Raw genomic sequence first — 19331 nt, forward strand, 5'->3', positions numbered from 1 at the left:
CCTCTTAAACTAGCAGAAGTCAAAAACTGTTCGTAATTTCCAATCCTGGCCTGGGTGTGGGGAAATGGGCACTCACACCCTGCTGGGAGAATAAATTCATACAAACTTTTGGAGGAAAATACAGCAGTACCTATTAGATCTTAAAAACTGGCATATCTCAATAAAACTGGGAGGGGGGACCAATAACCTTTGACTTGGGAATCTTCTCATGGAAATACTCACACATATGCAGAAAGGCATATATGTCCAAAGTTCACTGAACATCGGTTGTAATATCAAAACTTTAGGGGGGGGCACCTGGATGGCTCAGTCAGTTAAGTGTCTGACTCTTGATTTTGCCTCAGGTCATGATCTTGGGGTTCATGGGATGGAGTCCCTCCCATCTGGCTCCGTGCTGACAGCACAGAGCTTGCTTGGGTTGTCTCTCTCACTCTCTCTGCCCCTCCCCCTGCTGGAGAGGCGCACGTGCTCGCTCTCTCTCTCTCTCTCACAACGAGTAAATAAACTTAAAAAAAAAAGCTTTAGGGGAAAACAGAATGTTTGCTGCAGACATTGAAAGATACAAAAAATGGATATTTGAGTTTGGATCATGCTAAAATCCCTCCTGGAAACTGTGAGAAATCTGCTTTAAGTGTTTAAATAATAAGTAAATGTACTTTACTGCACAAAGAGAAATACTTTTTTAAACTTTTTGTAAAGGTAAGATTAAAAATGAGGGGCGCCACTGGGTGGCTCAGTCTGTTAAGTGTCCGACTTTGGCTCAAGTCATGATCTCACGGTCTGTGGAATCAAGCCACAAGATTGGCTCTGTGCTGACAGCTCAGAGCCTGGAGCCTGCTTCAGATTTCTGTGTCTCCCTCTCTCTCGCTGCCCCTCCCCCACTCACGTTCTGTCTTGCTCAAAAATAAACATTAAAAAAATTTTTTTTAATGAAAACCTTATGATTCTGAATAAAGGCAATCTTTTTTAAAGCTGCAAAAAAAAAAAATGGAATGTTTATCAGAAGGGAAGTACTTATACAAAATATGACACATGTAGACTGCAAAGTTTTCTCCAAACTTTAAAATGAATACATGAGAATCATGCATACTGACATGAAAGAATGTTTAAGAAATTTTTGAGTAGAAAATGTAGTTTGCAATTGCACGGCAATTTTAAAGCTGAGTCGCTCTAGTAAATAAACTGGGCATTCTTGATAGTTGAATATGGAAAATATACACAGGGAAAGGCAATAATATTGCACCCTATAAACACATTATTGTCATTGCAATGTCTTAAATAAAACCATATTTTAAAGTGACACCTTGGGCGTGTGAGTGGCTCAGTCGGTTGAGCATCTGACTTCAGCTCAGGTCATGATCTCGTGGTTTGTGAGTTTGAGCCCCGCATCGGGCTCACTGACAGCAGTGATCCACTTAGGATCCTCTGTCCCCATTTCTCTCTGCCCCTCCCCAGCTCACGCTCTCCCTCCCCAAAATGAATAACCATTTCTTTAAAAAAATGTAGTAAATAAAAAAATAAAATTGGCACCTTAAAAAAAGTGTAGGTTGTAAAGAGCATGCACAGCATAATCCCACATTTGTGAAGGGAAAAAAAAAATTATTCCAGTGTTATGTGCATGTGTTTCCACAGAAGTGGCCTGAAAGAACACAAACGAAAGACAAGGGAGGTTAGGGGAATGTGACAGGAACTACACTTTCATCTTATATATATTGGTTGATCTTTTTTTAAAATTTTATTTGTTTATTTACTTATTTATTTATTTATTTATTTAAGTAATCTCTACACCCAATGTGGCGCTTGAACTCACGACGCCAAGATCAAGAGGCCCATGCTTCTCTGACTGAACCAGCCAGGCGCCCCTCGGTTGAACTTTTTATATCACAAATGTATTCTTTTAACGATGGGGAAAAATCTAAACTGAGTTCGCTGAGGCTGGAAGAGTGGAGAATTGTGCTTTACTGTTCAGTGTCAAGGCGAATCGTTGGAGGTTAGATGTCATTCTGAGGGTTATTGATTAGCTGAGCCGCACCGCATAGCGTTACCCCAAGAGTCTCCACTAATCTGCTAATGACTGTCCTTTCACTAGCGAACGTGGGAGGAAGAGGCAGACACCATCGCCCTGTCATACGTGTGCACTCGCTCGTACCTTGGTAACTGTGTGAATGAAACAGTTCTCTCCCCAGCTTCGCCTTCCACATTTTCGTCCAACGTGACAGCCCTCTGCCCAAAGTCCTCCACTGATTTCCCACCTCACAGAAAAAGTCTACACCGTCAAGACAGTCCACACAGGCCAGTGGACTCCTGTCGCCCGAGTGCACAGCCTGCTGCTGTTCCCCTGCTCACTCCACCCTTTGGGCCTCTCTTCACTTGCTGAGACACAGGAAACATCCCTGCCTGGGCCTCTGCCCTGCCTGGGCCTCTGCTCTCACTCTTCTCCCTGCTTAGAGGGCTTTCCCTCAACTATCCCCAAAACTCTCACCACCACTTTCCTCAGCGCTTTATTCAAATGTTCCCTCTAACCCAATGCTCCCTATCTTCCTCCCCAACTTTATTATCACCATCTAATATTCTTCATTTATTTTTATTGTATCTCTCACCTGACAAAGATTCCCTCCCTAGCCATGCTCCTCTGATCCCCCTTCTTGACTAGGCCTCAACCTTGGCCTGTATTTGAACAACACTAACAACATAGTTTCTAACAGCTCAAGATCACATCCCTAGGAGGACCTGGGATCCCCCCTTAGAATGCCTGCCTGAGAAAACTCACGGCTGCCAAAAGAATTTATTATTTGTTCCAACCAACACCCGAAGACAGGGCCCCTGTTTCCCAGCCTCTGCGGGAAGGTAGGCGCCTGACCTCGACGAGCACCCGTTAACAAACCCGGATGGGTTTCCCGTGTACCACCCCCCACTTCCCACTTCTTGTCATTTTTCACTTCCCTGACTCTACTGAACCCCTGTTCGCCCCACTCCCTTTCTCCCTCATCCTTCCTCCCTTTAAGCTACCAGTCACCTCTGTACACAATGAAGTTTATGGTGGACTCTTCCCCACTGCGGTAGTATGTTACTGATTAAAATCTGACCTTTCCATTTAACTACTGTCCAGCCTTGTTTATCTTTGACATTCTCCACTGTCATGTGAGCTCCCTGGGCTGAACGTTGTTTTCTCACCAGCACAAAGCAGAGTATCTCCAAATACCAGTGGAACAGGATGATGAATCAACACCTGGGCATGGATTTCAGCCCCACAGACACACATTGAGGCTGGGATAACTACACCTAAGCTTTTGTACGAAACAGCACTGCTCACTCCTTACCTAAAAATACCCAGCAAGCGACAGGTGTCTATTCCAGATCATGACAGCCTCCCAAAACCGATCTTCAATTTGCTTTTAATCCTGATAGAGCACTATCTCCTACATGCTTGGTATCATCTATGAACACGCACAACCAAGCACAGAATACCATGCTAGTGGAAGATTACTGAAAGATGCTGTATGGAAAGTATTTGCTTCACCAGAAGACTCTTACTATTGATGGTGACTTCCTCTGCTCCCCGCCCTTCATTGCCATTCGTGGTCCTGGTCTTGAAACTCCCACTTCACCTTCAGCTCTCCCAGTGTCTCTCTGGGTTTCCATTCCCAGAACCACACTGAAAGTGTTTTGGCTGTGAATTCTACCACCTTTCTTCAGCTGCAATCCAATGATGTCTTTTCCGTGTTTATTCTTTAGATTCTCTTAGGTGAGCTAAGTGTTGCTAACCTCCCTCTCCACACCCTCCCTCTCCTATTCTTCTTATTTTTTTTCATCTGTGGCTTCTCACCATTTCTAAGGGACTACAAATAGTCCCAAGTGTAATCTGTCACGCCCAACAAGTGCTTTTTATAAGTAACTGCTATGGGTGAGGCATTATGGAGTTTACAAAAGTCTAATACTCAAATGCTGTGCTCGAAGAAAAGGACACCATACATACTCATATGAAAAGTTCAAGTTTCCTGCACAGTGGTTGCTTTAATAATAGTTTGTGGAATGAAGCAGTTGTGTAGGAATATTCTTGTAATCGCCAAGGGAATAATAAAGTGTCACATGACTGACACAACCTATAAATCAAAGTTCACCATTTAGAACAGTAGCCTCTCCTATTGCTGTATCTCTCACGTCTACAGGGTGTTTCCCATGGCTATTCTTTTTTTTTTTTTTTAAGTTTACTTATTCATTTTGAGAGAGAGCGCACGAGCAGGGGAGGGGCAGAGAGAGACAGAGAGAATCCCAAGCAGATCCCGAGCCATGAGTGTGGAGCCTGTTGCCAGGCTTGAACCCATGAACTCTGAGATCATGACCCGAGCCAAAACCAAAAGTTGGATGCTCAACCAGCGGAGCCATCCAGGCGTCCCTTCATGGGTATGCTAACACTAACCACAGCTGACAAAACTACTGTTATCTTCTTAGTGCATCCTCAAATCTACCTATTTTCCAACATTCCCATGATTATCAGGGGCAGCACCAACATTCTGATGCTCAGGTATCCCTTCAAGGGACGTGCACGCCCAGTCCATCATGGCCGAACCTCCTGAGGTGTCACAGCCTGGTCTGGGCATCAGTAACCTCAATTCCCCTCTCCTTCAGCTTCTCCCTCTTCTACAAAAGGCATTGCAGACACGGAGGAACGAAGACTTGAAAATTCTCCACGGGAATAAAGCTTTTCAAAAGTGTGTAGTCCTTTTTTACTCTTGTCTTTTCATGTTTTAGGCAATGCTATCTCAAGAAATAGATTTCAGTTTTGAGTTTCCAGTGAATAAAGTGTTTTAATCTTTTTTTAAAAAGAATTCTAGGTGGGGCGCCTGGGTGGCTCAGTCAGTTAAGCGTCTGACTTTGGCTCAGGTTATGATCTCACGGCTTGTGACTTTGAGCCCTGTGTCGGGCTCTGTGCTGACCGCTCAGAGCCTGGAGCCTGCTTCGGAATCTGTGTCTCCCTCTCTCTCTGCCCCTCCCCCACTCATGCTCTGTCTCTCTCTCTCTCTCAAAAATAAATAAACTTAAAAAAAATTTTTTTTTTAATTCTAGGTGAAGGTAGTCAAAGGTACAAATTTCCAGTTATACAATAAATAAGTCCTGAGAATATAATGCCTGACAGCCTGGTGACAACAGTTAACAATGCTGTATTGTATATTTGAAAGTTGCTGAGAGAGTAGATTTTAAAAGTTCTCATCACAAGAAAACAAATTGTAACTATGTGTGGTAGTGGATGTTAACTAAGTTTATTGTGGTGATCATTTTGCAATATACACACATATGTCGTACAGCCGAAACTAACACAATGTTATGTTAATTATATTCCCCCCACTCTCCCCAAAATTCTACTTCTATGTCTCACTCCTACTACCTACCAACCCTCTGGACACTAGACATTAGAGGGTTTTGCAGATAAAGTCTCAAGAGTCAATTCACATGGGCATTCTTGAAGCAAAATATCCTACATAAGTGTAAGTCCTAAACACTCCCTCTCTCTAAACCTTGAAGAGCTTCCAACTACTATAAATAATATACAGTAAGGCTTGCCAAATAGGAAAGCAAGGGGAGACTTTCACGCAAGATGGAAGTTTCCATGGATGGAATTTTGAGATCCATCAGTGTTAAGAGGAATGCATCCTTAAAGCAGTTGACAAGCCCAGTTAAAATTATCCAAAGAGGCGTGCTCCTCCAAGTGTGGTTCACAGACCGGCAACATCAGCAAAACTAAGATGCCTATTAGAAAATGCAGAAGCTCTCTACCCCAAACCTACTGAGCTTCAGTAAGATCCCCAGGTGATTGAGAAGCACGGTAACATTTGAGAAATGCTACATGAGGTAACATAACGGTTATCCAGATTGAATGTGAACTTAGATGAGAGCTCTGGTCAACAAACCATTACAGCTGATTTGAGTCAGCCATTTGATGCATTGAAACATCACCCAACACCCATCTAGAAGCAAATGGTGAACTTGGTGCTTTCTGGTGTGGCTGACTAGGACTTCAATTTTCCATCTCTCTTGGTGTGCCTTTGCTGTCTGTTGACTATTAACAGAGCAACAAGGTGATAGTGGCTGAAAACCACAGCCTAGGATTAAGGGCTTCCTTCATGGGGCACAGGGACCAGTTGAATCATATCGAGACGCCTCCACCCCCAGTCCTCGGTAATACTTTAACACAGGTAAGGGCCTGCAAAAATGATCACCAAGGGGAGCCTTGGGGGAAGAGGGCTCAAAGAGCAACAGTTAAAGTAGGTGTGTGTGCAGGAAAAGAAGGGAGCAGTGATATAGCCAGGCTGTCAAAGGTAGGACAGGGACAGATGCATGCAGATTTTGATGGCCAAGGTAGATTTTTCAAAGCTAGAAAGTTCAAAACACCTCTTTCTCCTGTAGTGGCTGTTTATCAGATGCAGGTCCCTCCAAGTGTGTTCCTGGGCCTGAGATAAACACGTTGCCATTGCCTGAGGCCATGGACTTCTTTCCGATCCCAGGCCTCAGGGAATTTGTCATCCAGTGAAAAACTACCAATCTGGATCTGGACAATTGCATGTGACCTCATGCCAACTCTAAACCCAAGCTGAGAAGTGTTTAATCAGATCAGGTCTGAGGAATGCCATCCCACAACCCAAATAGGCTCCAGAAGCCAGGGTCACCATCTGGGAGAATATAATCCCCAGAGAGCCAGGATTTCAATCAAACTCATTACCACAGGGTTCTATTTGAGAAGAGGCATGGGAGCCTGATCTTCTGTGTGAGACCCATTGTTAACGTTCCTAGAGGAAGGAGGAGGTCTGGTAAAACATTCATGGAGGGCTGAATGGAAATAAAAGGGGCTCACATGGCCCATAGTAATGTATACCCTGCAGCTGGTGTAGATGACACATCAGGTTTCCCACCAATCACGTGAGAGAAAAGACTGTCTTCATGACCAGGCCTTCTTGCCATATTCTTCATTCTTCTTGCTCCCTGTGGCCCACCCCCCAACATGCACCCACCCCGTGCCCCAGCCAATAACTTCCATCACCCTTGCTGTTCCTCAGGAAAATCCCTCCTCCTTCCTGCCTTCCCCACAAGTCTAAGACACCCCACTGTACTACTGAAAGCCCACTTCATTATAGTTTCCTTATTCTTTTTATTTTTATGTTTTATTTATTTTTGAAAGAGAGTGTGTGAGCAGGGGAGGAGCAGAGAGAAAAATGGGGACAGAGGATCCAAAGCAGGCTCTGCGATGGCAGCTCAGAGCCCCATGTGGGGCTTGAACTCACAAACCACGAGATCATGACCTGAGCCGAAGTCAGACGCTCAACTGACTAAGCCACTCAGGCGCCCCTATGTTTCCTTATTCTATGTCACTTTCTTATTCCATTCCTTCTCTTCTTTCTCACCTTAACAGGCACTTATTTGGCTTTTCTCAGTGACACTTTAGCTTCCCCAAAGCTCAGGAATGCCTCATCTCGCTGGTCTTCTGGTACACTAAGGTAATGTAACCTTTGATGTGTTTGCCCATCCCCCTTCATCTGTTTTTTTATTTACTTTTTTTAATTTATTTTTTTATTTGAGGGAAAGAAGAGGGGAGGGGCAGAGGGAGAGAGAAAGACAGAGAATCTCAAGCAGGCTCTACACTCGGCACAGAGCTGGATGTAGGGCTCGATCCCATGACCCTGGGATCATGACCTCAGCCAAAATCAAGAGTCAGAAGGTTAACAGACTGAGCCACCCAGGCACCTGTCCATCTCTTATCTAAGAACTATCTTCTCCACACCTATGACAGTGCATGTGAGCAGCCTCACTTGTCCTGCACAATGGATATAACTAATTACAGGAATGGCTACCTGGCCCAGGCTGGGCGTCTGGAATCGGGATCCAAGGACACTGAGGAGTCTCTCTGCTGTCTTGAACTAAAGATGTGTAAATTTGGGAACTCCGTGGTAAATGTACTCATAACAACAGAGAAATCTGGTAGGGGAGGATGGACGGAAGCACAGATGTATGGGAGGAGATAGATAGACAGACAGACAGATAGATGGATCCCTGGAAAGAAAAAGTGCAGGAGCGGTGGAGAGAACTCCCTTCTTGGCCGCAAGTTAACTTCTCAATTCCTGGTTCCAGGCCTCATGAGACCCAACTCTGCTTCCTGGTTTCGGAATGCTCTTACATCCTTATTTAAAAAAAAAATAATTTTAAGGGGCACCTGTCTGACTCAGTTGGTGGAGTGTGTGACTCTTAGTCTCAGGGTTATGTGTTCAAGCCCCATGTTGAGTGCAGAACTTACTTTAAATTATAATAATAATAATAATAATAATAATAATAATAATAGCAATCTCTCAGATTGCTCAGACAAGGCGATCTCCATTACTGTCTATGGAAATGTGTTCATTTGACCAAATCCTTGCTATTAATTAGTAATCCTCTCCTCCATCTTACTTAGCACCCCCCACAAACACCACAGTTGCCTTCTTTTCTTTCATAATCCCAGAGTCACTAGACTAACAGTCAAAACTGGCCTGCTTAGTTAGTGTACATTTCTTTGCACAGTTATACATTTGGGGGGCATGATGCATTACTATCAAGTAATATGAATGACTTAAACGTCAAAATGATTGCTGTTCCCTCCAAAGTAATCATGCTGGGAGACGACAAATATATTCCCACAATGTGGTCACCATCCCAGCCATTTCCAGAATGCCTTTTCAAATCTGCCCCAGTGACGTAAGTCTATGTCTCTGAAAGACAAGTATGATTTTTAAAAAGAACTACAATTGTGCCATCATCAGGGCAAGTAGCTAAAATGAGGGATCCAACATCTTACAAAACTTTTGTTAAACAATGTTTTATACATTGGAATAATTGGAATAAGCACATACCCTTCTAGTATGACAGCTCTAAAACATAACATTGGTTTGAAGACATAAGTTCTATTACATTTTTAAACTATAAATCAGATTCTTCATCATAATCACACGTTTCTATCACTGTCATCCAGGCATCTGGAACAGGAATCGGAGATTTGTAATGCCCAGTAGACTGGGCATTACAGTAGATCAATCACAGTAGATCAATGTTTATTAGCCTGTTTAATTATTATTTAATAGAACTTATACCTCAAAAGAGGATATGACAACATTCAAGTAGGTTAAAACATACATGAAGACAAAACAAGATTATGGACATGGTGCGCCTGGGTGGCTCAGTCAGTTAAGCATCCTACTTCAGCTCAGGTCATGATCTCGTGGTTCATGGGTTCGAGCCCTGCACTGGGTTCTGTGCTGACAGCTCAGAGCCTGGAGCCTGTTTCAGATTCTGTGTCTCCCTCTCTCTCTGCCCCTCCCCAACTCACGCTCTGTCTCTCTTTGTCCCAAAAACAAATAAACATTAAAAAATTTTGAAAAAAAAAAACAAACAAGATTACAGACCAATATTGATGATGTGAATCATGGCCATAAATTGCCACAAACTTAAAACATGTGAGTTGCTAATCCAAAATTGAAGCATCGTATCTGTGACATTCCTGCCCTGGTCATAGTCCTGAGCTCTGGATATAGATAACGTACTTTAAGTCACAGTTTTCTTCTCGTTACAAAGAATAAGCAGTAGCTGTTTTTTCTCAAGCCTTCACAGAGGCACCAAGAAACTGCAAAGTAAGGCATATAAATGTCAAGTTTTAGCCAATAGGTCACAAAGTGAGCTAGGTCTCAGAACCCTTTCTAAGGCAAGCTGGTGCAACCTATTTCTCTGTGCAAATTTCAGCTAGCATGATCAAAGATAATGAGTCACCTGGTTATGGTATTTTTAAAACACTAAAACTTCTTCGGTGTTTTTTTCCCTGAGCTTCATAGTCACTGAAACTAAACTTGTACTTTGAGACGAAATATGGTTCGTGTGCATGTGTTATACACCTGACTCCAAGATTGAGTACTTTTGGTTTAAAACAATGCACTTAAGTAATGACCACTGATGTGTGCTTGCCTGAAAATACTAACTCCCAGAATTTCGTCCCAGTTCATCCAAATTCGCTATCGATATGAGAAATTTGAAGTGTTGGAGAGACTTTAAAATAGATAATTGGTTGGGGCCTTAAAATGAAAGACTGAGAGAAAGAGATGTTTGTTACGACAATCTCTCTCAAGATAGTATTTGTAGAGTGAAACATGACACAATTTCCTCCCTGTTGGTGGGGGTCCATGTGAATGGTTTTCTATGAGAGGCGATGGATACGCACCCAGGAAGCGTGTGGTAGAAAAGAGTCTGAGCTTTGAGGTCAGAAAGATTTGAGTATTGATTCTACTACTCCCTGCTACCTGCGGGACTTGGATGGGTTGTTCGACCCGCACCAGCCTCCTTGTCCAAAAAGTGGAGTTGATACATAGCGATGTCACAGGGCTGCCATAAAGATGAAATGTGATAGTTTGTGTAAATAATGCAGGGCCAGATCAGCATGAGGTTTCACATCCCTCTTGGCCCACTGGCCTACACTCTCGCATCTAACACCCAGCACCACCTTCCAACAAGGCTGCAGAATCCCTGTTGCTTGGATTGCATCATCACCAGGCTGAGGCTGGACTCACATGCACAACTTCCCTTTCACAAATTTCTCCTATAGATGTCACAAGGTGAAGCTTCCATGATACCCCCAAGGACGATTTGATTTTCTCATGAGCGGCTCTTCAAAAACACTCCGGTTAGTTCATTTTTTAATTTCAAAACATTTGGAAATCATAGCTTCTATCCAATGGGCCATTTTATTGATTAATTGACTGATTGCCTAATTTTCGATGTAGAGTCTTGATGTCAAAAGAACTGACTTTTAAGTAATTCATACATTAATTCTGTAAATATCTAGTAAGCACCCGGCATATATATAGCCGGCCCTGAATTAGGCACTGAGCATGCAAAAATAAAGAAAACATTATTTTGGGGTGCCTGGGTGGCTCAGTCAGTTGGGCATCTGACTTCGGCTCAGTCACGATCTTGCAATTTATGGGTTTGAAGCCCCCGTCAGGCTCTGTGCTGACAGCTCAGAGCCTGGAGCCTGCTTCGGATTCTGTGCCTCCCTCTCTCTCTGCCCCTCCCCCTGCTCACACTCTGTCTCTCTCAAAAATAAACATTAAAAAAAAATTATAATTAACTTAAAAAAATAGTAATAAAATAAAAAAAAGAAAACATAATTTTCCTTTTCAATGACTATACAGTATGAGGAAGGAGATAAACCTATCCATAATTGTCATATACCACAGTAAGTCACATAATAGAAGTATGCAAATGGTGTCACCATTTTATTGGCACTTTCAAGTTCAAGTTCAAGTTTTCACATGTTTCTGCCTTACAAAATCCCACGAGCTAGGTGTTACCGTTACTAGTCGCCTCCAGGTCAGATATAAAGAAGTCAAGCAGAGGAAAAGAAAGTAAGTTGATCAAGGTCACACAGATAATAACCATGATTCTGTGTCTCAAATCTCAGTTGCCCGGGCTCTTCAACCAGTGTCCCTCAATATCCATGTCACAATACACTCAGAACACACCTCTGTCAAGCTTGCAAATGCCTCACAAATGTCACCCAAATTGTGTATCTCCCAGGAGATTCACTCTCTGGCCTTGGCCTAACACCCAGTCTTCCTCTCTACCCTCTCCCACAGGAACCCTCCTGAGAGCCAACCCAACTGTTGAGTGTTTCCTGATGACACGGAGTTGTTTCAGGCCTGGTGCTTTTGATTTTACTGTTCCTCTCTCCAAACCCTCCTCTGCCCCCTCACCCAACTCCATCTTCTAGTTCCTCCTCTTGCATGGAGATAATACATCTTCCTCCTCCAGGAAGTCTTTCGTGATTGCCCTGCCCTAAGCCATTTCATGTAGCTAAGCCTCCTGGGTGCTCCCCCAGGCCTGGGACAGGACACAAGTCATACCTCATACTTTATTGCACTGCAGTTGTTGGTTTATTTGCCTGTCCTTCGCCCACTAGACTGTGAATTCCTTAGGAATTCACAGCCTGCGTTTAGCCCATTTACTGTTTGCTAATTGAATGAATAAAAGAAAAAATCAAGATATGATCCCTCGCCTAGTGTAACCCCTGCAGTAGCTGGAGCTCAAAATAAAGCCACAGCTTTGCCATTGGCTTCAATGTGACTAGTGAATGACTGAGACCAACTAGAACTTGTCCGGTTTGGGTATAATTAGCTGTTTATGCTACCTTTCGAAACAAGAACAATGGCTATCATCATCATCAGTCCTTTTTTTTTTTTTTTTTTTTTTTTTTTTTTTGCATAATCATGGCAAATAACAATGGCTTAGAGGACCAGACATGCTACTGTACCTGGTCTGCCACATCCTGTCTGAATGGGCTCCGCTTTCAGTGTTACCCCCACAACTGCAAACCCATATCTATTTAGCTGCACACATCTGATAAATTTTGGATGAAGGAGTGAATGAATGAATGAATGAATGAGTAAATGAATGGAAACCGTCCAGGCTCAGTTCCTTCTAACTGGCTATATTGACATCGTGTGACCCCCACCTCCAGGCCACAACTGGCTTGCGCTTGGGTGGGTATCAGATGAAGGATGGACAATCCATAGGCTTCTCTATGACCTATGATCTATGGCCTACTGTGAAAAGGTGGCTGCAAACAGTAGATCTCTTCCAGGAAATGCAAGCTAAGAAATATGAAGAAATGTTTCCAGATAAACATAGGGGCAAGAGTGAAAAGGAAGCAAAAGTAAAGTTGTTATAAGGCAGGTAGAAGCTCTGGTGTGGTGTTTGTAAGTAGATGGATGGGGAGGCACCTGTGAGGGTGAGGAATCTGCTCGGATGAGAGTGAGAAAGCCGGCCGGCAGAGGGGCAAAGAGAACCACAGTGCCAGGGGAGACCGTGCTAGCAAGAGCAAGAGGAAATTGTTCCAGGCGTTGCCTCAGTTCCTGACAAGTTTCTGGTCTCAGCCCCAAGTCAGGTGCAACCTGACTTAACAGGTAAGTCCTTACCTAAGAGGTGAAGATGATTTTTAAAGTGTTTCGGCCTCTGCTGCAGGGTAACAGGTGAAGTTGAATTTAAAAACGTGCCGGCCTCGGGTATGGGACCACCATCAGCTTAGGTAGCGCCTCTGTGACTCACAGGAAAAGGCACCCGTGCTGGGATGAGGCCTGACCAAGGGTGGCTCCTAGCTGGATGGGAAGCCCAGGGCCTTTGTGCAAAGAGAAATGTTCCCTCCTAAGGGAGGGGTGTCTGTGCATGTACACCGGGGTGCACGGCTTGATCAGGGCACGGCACGGGCTGGATTTGAGCACCCCCCGCTGTCTGCTGTGCCCAGCACCCATCTGCGCTGCCCAGACTGCCCCGCCTTTCCCAGCAGGACAGCTTTGCTCTTCTGTGAGTAGGCAGAGACAGATAGTAAACTTAGAGCCAGATGGTCTTTGTCTGGTAAAAAAATCACTCTGAGCAACACAAATGGAAAGTGAGCCGGCATCCATTGTTCCTGGCCTGGGGCAGCTCCAGCCCAGCTGTGAATGGGGCCCAGGAGCCCCTGGCAGAGCATTAGCCTGGCAGAACAACAGCTGAAAACGCAAGCAGTGGCCCAAATAGTTTTATCCTCGGGGGTCCGTGAGAGGCGCTCTGAGAGCACAGGCCAAGTGTAGACAAGCAAGGACTTCCCCCAATGGGACGGGTGACCATCGGCTGCAGAGCCCGTCCTGGACAGCAGCACCTCGCGCTTGTGGCCAGGCAGCTGTGGGTATGGGCTGAAAGAACATCCAGGTTTGCTAGATTTCTTGCTCCCTCTTCACTGAACACACCAGAGATCGAAGACTCCAGAAAAAGATCCTGCATTTCCCTTACCTGTACACCTAATTACACCAGGACAAGGAATGCTGGAGAGATGAATCAAGGTACCAAAAGAGCTGAGGCTGTTTCTGTGCAAGTTTTATTAAGTGGTCCATTCACCCATACTTCCCTTTTCTGAGATGCCTCACAGGGTTCTCTGCTCTGTGCAGCCCAACATGTAAGACTGAGAGTCATCACTTGAACACAGCCTCTTGGTCCAACAGGTGCAGTACAGTACCTGGAACATAGTACTTGCTGAAGGATTACAGAAGGAATATGCCCTATGTTGTATCCTAAGGCTCTTTATTCACTAAACATTGGGCTTATCAGAAGAGCACATCAGAACACTCTGAAAATGTTATAGTCACTCATGCAGAAAAAGATCGGTCTGAAAATTAAGGGAACACCAGTCCATATATCATGAAAAGCTTACTTCGGGATTTTTTTTTTTTTAGTGGATAAAATACTACTACATTTACAAAGAAATGTTAGATTTTCAATATCCAGAACTTCTGTTGAATTCCAGAACTGTGAGTTCAAAAACCATAAAGCAAAATCAATCTGCATTTTTCTAAAGCAAAAGTCTGTTTTTATAAGCCCAATAAAAGGGCTTGCGTGTCAATTCTAATGTTATTTAAAGTATATTTTTAAAATGTTCTTTCTTATTTGAATATATTTGGTTTTCTTCGCATTTTATATGGATTTTAAAATATAAAACTATAGCTTTTGTGAAACCAATGCATTTTTATCATGTGAAAAAAAAACCCTGCTCAAATCACAAGTTAAAAGCCCTTGAAGTCTGAGATGCTTTTCTTAACAAAAATCTAGTAATGAAACACAGACAGGAGGGGCGCCTGGGTGGCTCAGTGGGTTAGGCGTCTGACTTCTGCTCAGGTCATGATCTCGTGGTTCTTGAGTTTGAGCCCCGTGTCGGGCTCTGTGCTGACATCTCAGAGCCTGGAGTCTGCTTCAGATTCTGTGATCTCCCTCTCTCTCTGCCCCTCCCCTGCTTGCTCTCTGTCTCTCTCTCTCTCAAAAATAAATAAAACAAAAACAAAACAAACAGGAGAAGTGGAATCTCTTGTGATATTCCAGCAGCATCAACACAGTCTCTCACAGAGGTCTTTAAAAAAATATGCTTCATGGGCACCTGGGTGGTCAGTTAGTTAAATGTCTGACTCTTGATTTCATCTCAGGTCATGATCTCATGGTTCGCGGGTTTGAGCCCTGCATTGGGCTCTGTGCCAAGAGCATGGAGTCTGCCTAGGATTCTCTCTCTCTCCCCCCACCCCCGACCCTGGCTTGTGCTCTCTCACTCTCTCTCAAAATAAATAAATAAACTTTATAAAAAGAAAGAATTTAAAAATATATATATATGCTTCATACTGGACTGACTCTTATCACCATAGCTGGCAAAATTTTAGAAGCCAAGTTTCAAGTTTTCAGTTATTCTTTCAAGGGAAGAAACATGGAGAGGAAATGAGGGACGGGGTGACAGATGGGGTAGCCTGGGAGTGGATGTTTTTTTGGAGCGAGGTTCTTTGATAACCCATGACACCTCACAGTCTTCTCCTCCTTCCCCTCTTCTGCTCCCTCACATCCATACATCCTTGCAAAACATGATGTCCCCTCCCCACTCAACACTCTCTCCAGGTGAATTAACCCATTATTAGAAATTAACCCTTAGGAAGGACTTAGTGACAACCAGCTAGAATCAAGAATGGGAGTGAGAGGTGCCATTTGGGAGGTGGCCGCAGCAGAAGGGAGTTCTACTAGGACGTGAGAAGGTACTGAACCAAATCCTTCAACCTTACACTTGCCCAGGCCAACCCTGGCCACAGCATCACAACAGACCTGGCAGCAAGCTATGTGGACACACGGTTCTCAAAGTCTGCTGCACAAGAGAATCACCCAGTACTCGGGCTGTACCTGATGCCAATTAAACCAGAATCCCTGGGGGAGGGACCTAGCCATAAACTGTTTGTTGTTGTCGTTGTTGTTGTTTTAATTCCCCAAGTGACTCTAATGTGTAACCAACTTTGAAAACCGGTGTCAGAAAATAGTGCGTCTCAAATGCTACGTGTCTAAAAACAACCTGAGAATCCGTGAAATGCAGATTGGAAATAAGCTGGTCTGGGGTAGGGTCTGAGCTTCTGAGGTGAGACCCATGCTGCCCGTCTGAGCCAGTTCTGGCAAGACCACATGTGATCTAGCTCCAGATACTGCCCACATGTGTGCAGAGCTCCTGAGGAAGGCCTGGAAACTGGGCTGCCCTACACCAGGCCAAGCAATGTTTCCACAAGGTGGTGTAACCTTCCCCTCGTGCCCCTAAGACAACTCTGCTATCCCAGGCCGGTCACATCTTGCTGACTCTCTGGCATCCATGCAGAGGCTGCAGGATTCTAGGGAAACACTCTGTGTGTCATTGAGGGGCCAGCTCATTCGTTACCTCTCTGACTCTAAGAAATGCAGGGAGCTCCTGGTGACACTTAGCCTGCTCTTAAATAAATGCAAGACTCAGTTCTGAAAATGGGATACAGTAACTTAGAAGACATTCACTCTTTTACACGTGGGTCAGTATCCCAGGGTGCAGGGGACAAGTCAGCTGAAAGTTGCCCCTTCCCAAAGTCCTCTAAGAGCACACTGAAGATACAGAGTTCTTGGAAGTAAAATAATGTTACAAATGGAAGTCATAGTTCACATAATGTATACTTTGAACACTCACATTTGAGAGTTCTTTACTGCCCTGTGGGGCACAGTCAGTTAAGTGTCCGACTTTTGATCTCGGCTCAGGTCACGATCTCATAGTTGGTGCGTTCGAGCCCTGCATCAGGCTCTGTGCTGATCATGGCAGGGAGCCTGCTTGGGATTCTGTCTTTCCTCTCTGCCCTTTCCTTGCTTGTGTGTGTTCTCCCTCCCTCTCTCTCTCAAAATAACTAAGTTAACATTAAAAAAATTATATAAGAAAAAATAAAAGTTCTTTACTGCCCTTCTTTTGCACACCTGCCTTAATTTCTAGCTATGAAGATGAAAAAAAATTTTATCTAGTCACCAAATTGACTAATTCTTAGTTGGTTCTTCAGAGTCATTTGAAAGGCTAATCTTTGTAAAATCCAATCAAGATTATCCACCGGTCAAGTTCGGTTTAGCCAAGATCTAAAAAGCAGGAGGTAAATCACATTCAACTCAGTGCTTTCACCATATGAATTTGGCAGAATATTCTTTTCTCAAATACCATGACCCACATCTCACTACCTGTATTTAACAATTCTGAGTGGCTTTATCCAGCATGATCTGCAAAGTCAGATCAACAATACCTCTGATACTAAGTATACACGTTGTGTGGCGAAACAATATTACAAGCACAGGAAGACGGCGGGTTCTGATGGAAATCAGAGCTAGCTAGCTGGAATGTAGTCAGAGGTATGGAAATGTGCCTTTTTTGAACAAGACACTTGGCCTCAGGTAGCTGTGAGGTTGAGTCACAGCTCAAAGGCCTGACCTCAGAGCGCCGCACCGGCCTTGGACTGCTGTGGGTAGTTTTGATGTTCGCTTTCGTTTCCAGCTTCCCAGCTTCCATGCATCCTCCTTGGATGCAAATCGGAAAGCAATCCCCGGGCAGTTAACAAATCCGTGGACTTTTAAAAACAGTTCTACGGTTCCTAAGCTGATGCTTTGTTCAAGAGCATTTAAAAATGATGAATTATTTAATCCTCCGTGCGGTAGCTCCACTCTCATTCCCACTTTAAGTACCGAGATACGAGAGACAAAGGTAAGTGGTTTGCCCCACGTTACCCGGCGCAACCACCCGCCCTCGGCAGAGTTCCTGGTTCTGCCGGTCGCGGTGCACAGACCGCGCGGAGGAGGGACCAGGGCGCTAGGCAAGCAAGGGCCAAGCGAATCGGCTGCAGACGCGGAGGTGCTGGATCGAGCCTCCCTGTCAAATAACAGTGAGAACCAGGGCCGCAAACAGCCTGGCCAAACTCTCAGTATCACCTGCACGGTTTTTACAGGGAGGAAAAACTCAGGCCCTGAGTCCTCTGACCAGCACCCCCTCCCCCCAAAGAACCGTTTATTTCAAAAGCACGAGCAGTTAGGAGGGTTTCCAAGACCTGCATTGGCCCTGGCCCCCATCGTGAGGGGTCCGCACCCTTCCGCGGGATCAAAGTCTCTTTCTGTCCCGCACGGCCGCGCTCGCTGACCCAGAGGGCTGCACCCCCGCTCGCAGAGACGCGCGCCCACCCGGCGCACCGACCGCAGCCCTGCTGGAGCATCTCCGGCCGAAGGAGCCAGCCGCCGGCAGCAGAGCAGGAGGACCGCGCGGGGAGCTCCGTTGCGCCCTCCCCTGCGCTCACCGCAGCCCCTCCCCTCCCGCCCGCGTTCCGGGCCGGCCGCGTCCCGCCGCCACCTGCCCCGACCGGCCCTCCCCCGGCCCCCCCAGCGCCCGGAGCCGCCTTACCTGAGCCGGAGATGTGGACCCGGAGCGGGCGGCCCCTGCTGGAGCACGACGATAGGTCACTCTGGGAGCGGCCGCGGGGGCTCGGGTCGCCGGGCAGCCAGCGCTGAGCGGGCGCCGGCGGCGGGGCGGCCGCCTGGGGCTCTGGGGCTGCGGCCGCTGCCTGCTCGGCGGGCTCGCCCCGGGGCTCCGCGGCGCGTCTGCCCGCCTCGGCCATGGGCTCCCGGAGGCGGCCGGCCCGGAGCGCGGGGTGGGGCCGCCTGCGCTGCCGGGAGCGGCGACCCCGAAGCAGCGCCGAGGGCGGGGAGGCTGGACGCTGGGCGCCGAGAAGCCGGTGGGGAGGGCGGGAGGAGGAAGAGGACAGAAAAGTTTGCACAGGAAGGAGCCGCCTACAGCCGGCTCTCGCTCCGGCGGGCGAAAGCCGCAGGGCTCGGAGCGGGGCCGCCCTCGGTGCCCGCGAACCTCCCGGCTGCTCCTCCCCCAGGCCCAGGCACTGCCCTTTGCGCGAGGGCAGCAGCGGGGTCCGCTCCGGCCAAGCGGCTGGTCACCCAGCAAGCCGACCCCAGAGAAGCGGCGTCTGGGCTTCAGGAGCTGTGATGTAAGGTCAAGGTTAACAATGCATTTCCATTTCTTTGGGATGGGGGCGGGGGGGGGGGCGGGGATGCCAGATACACGCTCTGGGGTCGCCGTGGGATGGAACAGAAATGGCCATACCCAGTTGACAGACAGGAGACCGCGGCGCAAAGGACACCAGACCTGCCGGTGGCTTAGTGGCAGATCCAGGACCTTCTAGCCCTCAAAGCCCTTCTCTACCCTCGACCGTTGGCCACACTCCTGGGTTTCTGTCGACTGGGTAAACTCAAAGGTCATGTTTAAAAGGCCAGTCTTCCGAGAACTGAATAAATAACACAGATTTGATTACTGAGTCTACACTTTCTAACGGAAAGACAGGTTTCCTGGCCGCCGTGGACTGCAAATATCTTTGTTGATATACCATGCCTTGTCGGATTGTGCAAACTGGGCAAGTGAAGATTTCGCTGATTCGGCGGGGTATTTC

The 19331-nt window shown here is 46.1% G+C and overlaps 1 protein-coding gene across 6 annotated transcripts in view; it reads right to left on the reverse strand.

Moving 5' to 3' along the window:
* Positions 1-18610, reverse strand: part of PHACTR2 (phosphatase and actin regulator 2) — a 267344-nt gene extending 248734 nt beyond the window's left edge. The window contains exon 1 of one of the 6 annotated variants that reach the window (XM_053222155.1): positions 18278-18607. In XM_053222155.1, the coding sequence (XP_053078130.1) occupies positions 18278-18491 (214 nt within the window). In that variant the 5' untranslated portion in view covers positions 18492-18607. Of the gene's footprint in view, positions 1-18277 lie in introns of all 6 variants that reach the window. The other 5 variants (XM_053222154.1, XM_053222159.1, XM_053222157.1 and 2 more) reach the window with 5 other exon arrangements.
* Between the last annotated feature and the right edge of the window lie 721 nt (positions 18611-19331).

Source organism: Acinonyx jubatus, chromosome B2 (assembly GCF_027475565.1).
Source record: "Acinonyx jubatus isolate Ajub_Pintada_27869175 chromosome B2, VMU_Ajub_asm_v1.0, whole genome shotgun sequence".
Classification (NCBI taxonomy): domain Eukaryota; kingdom Metazoa; phylum Chordata; class Mammalia; order Carnivora; family Felidae; genus Acinonyx; species Acinonyx jubatus.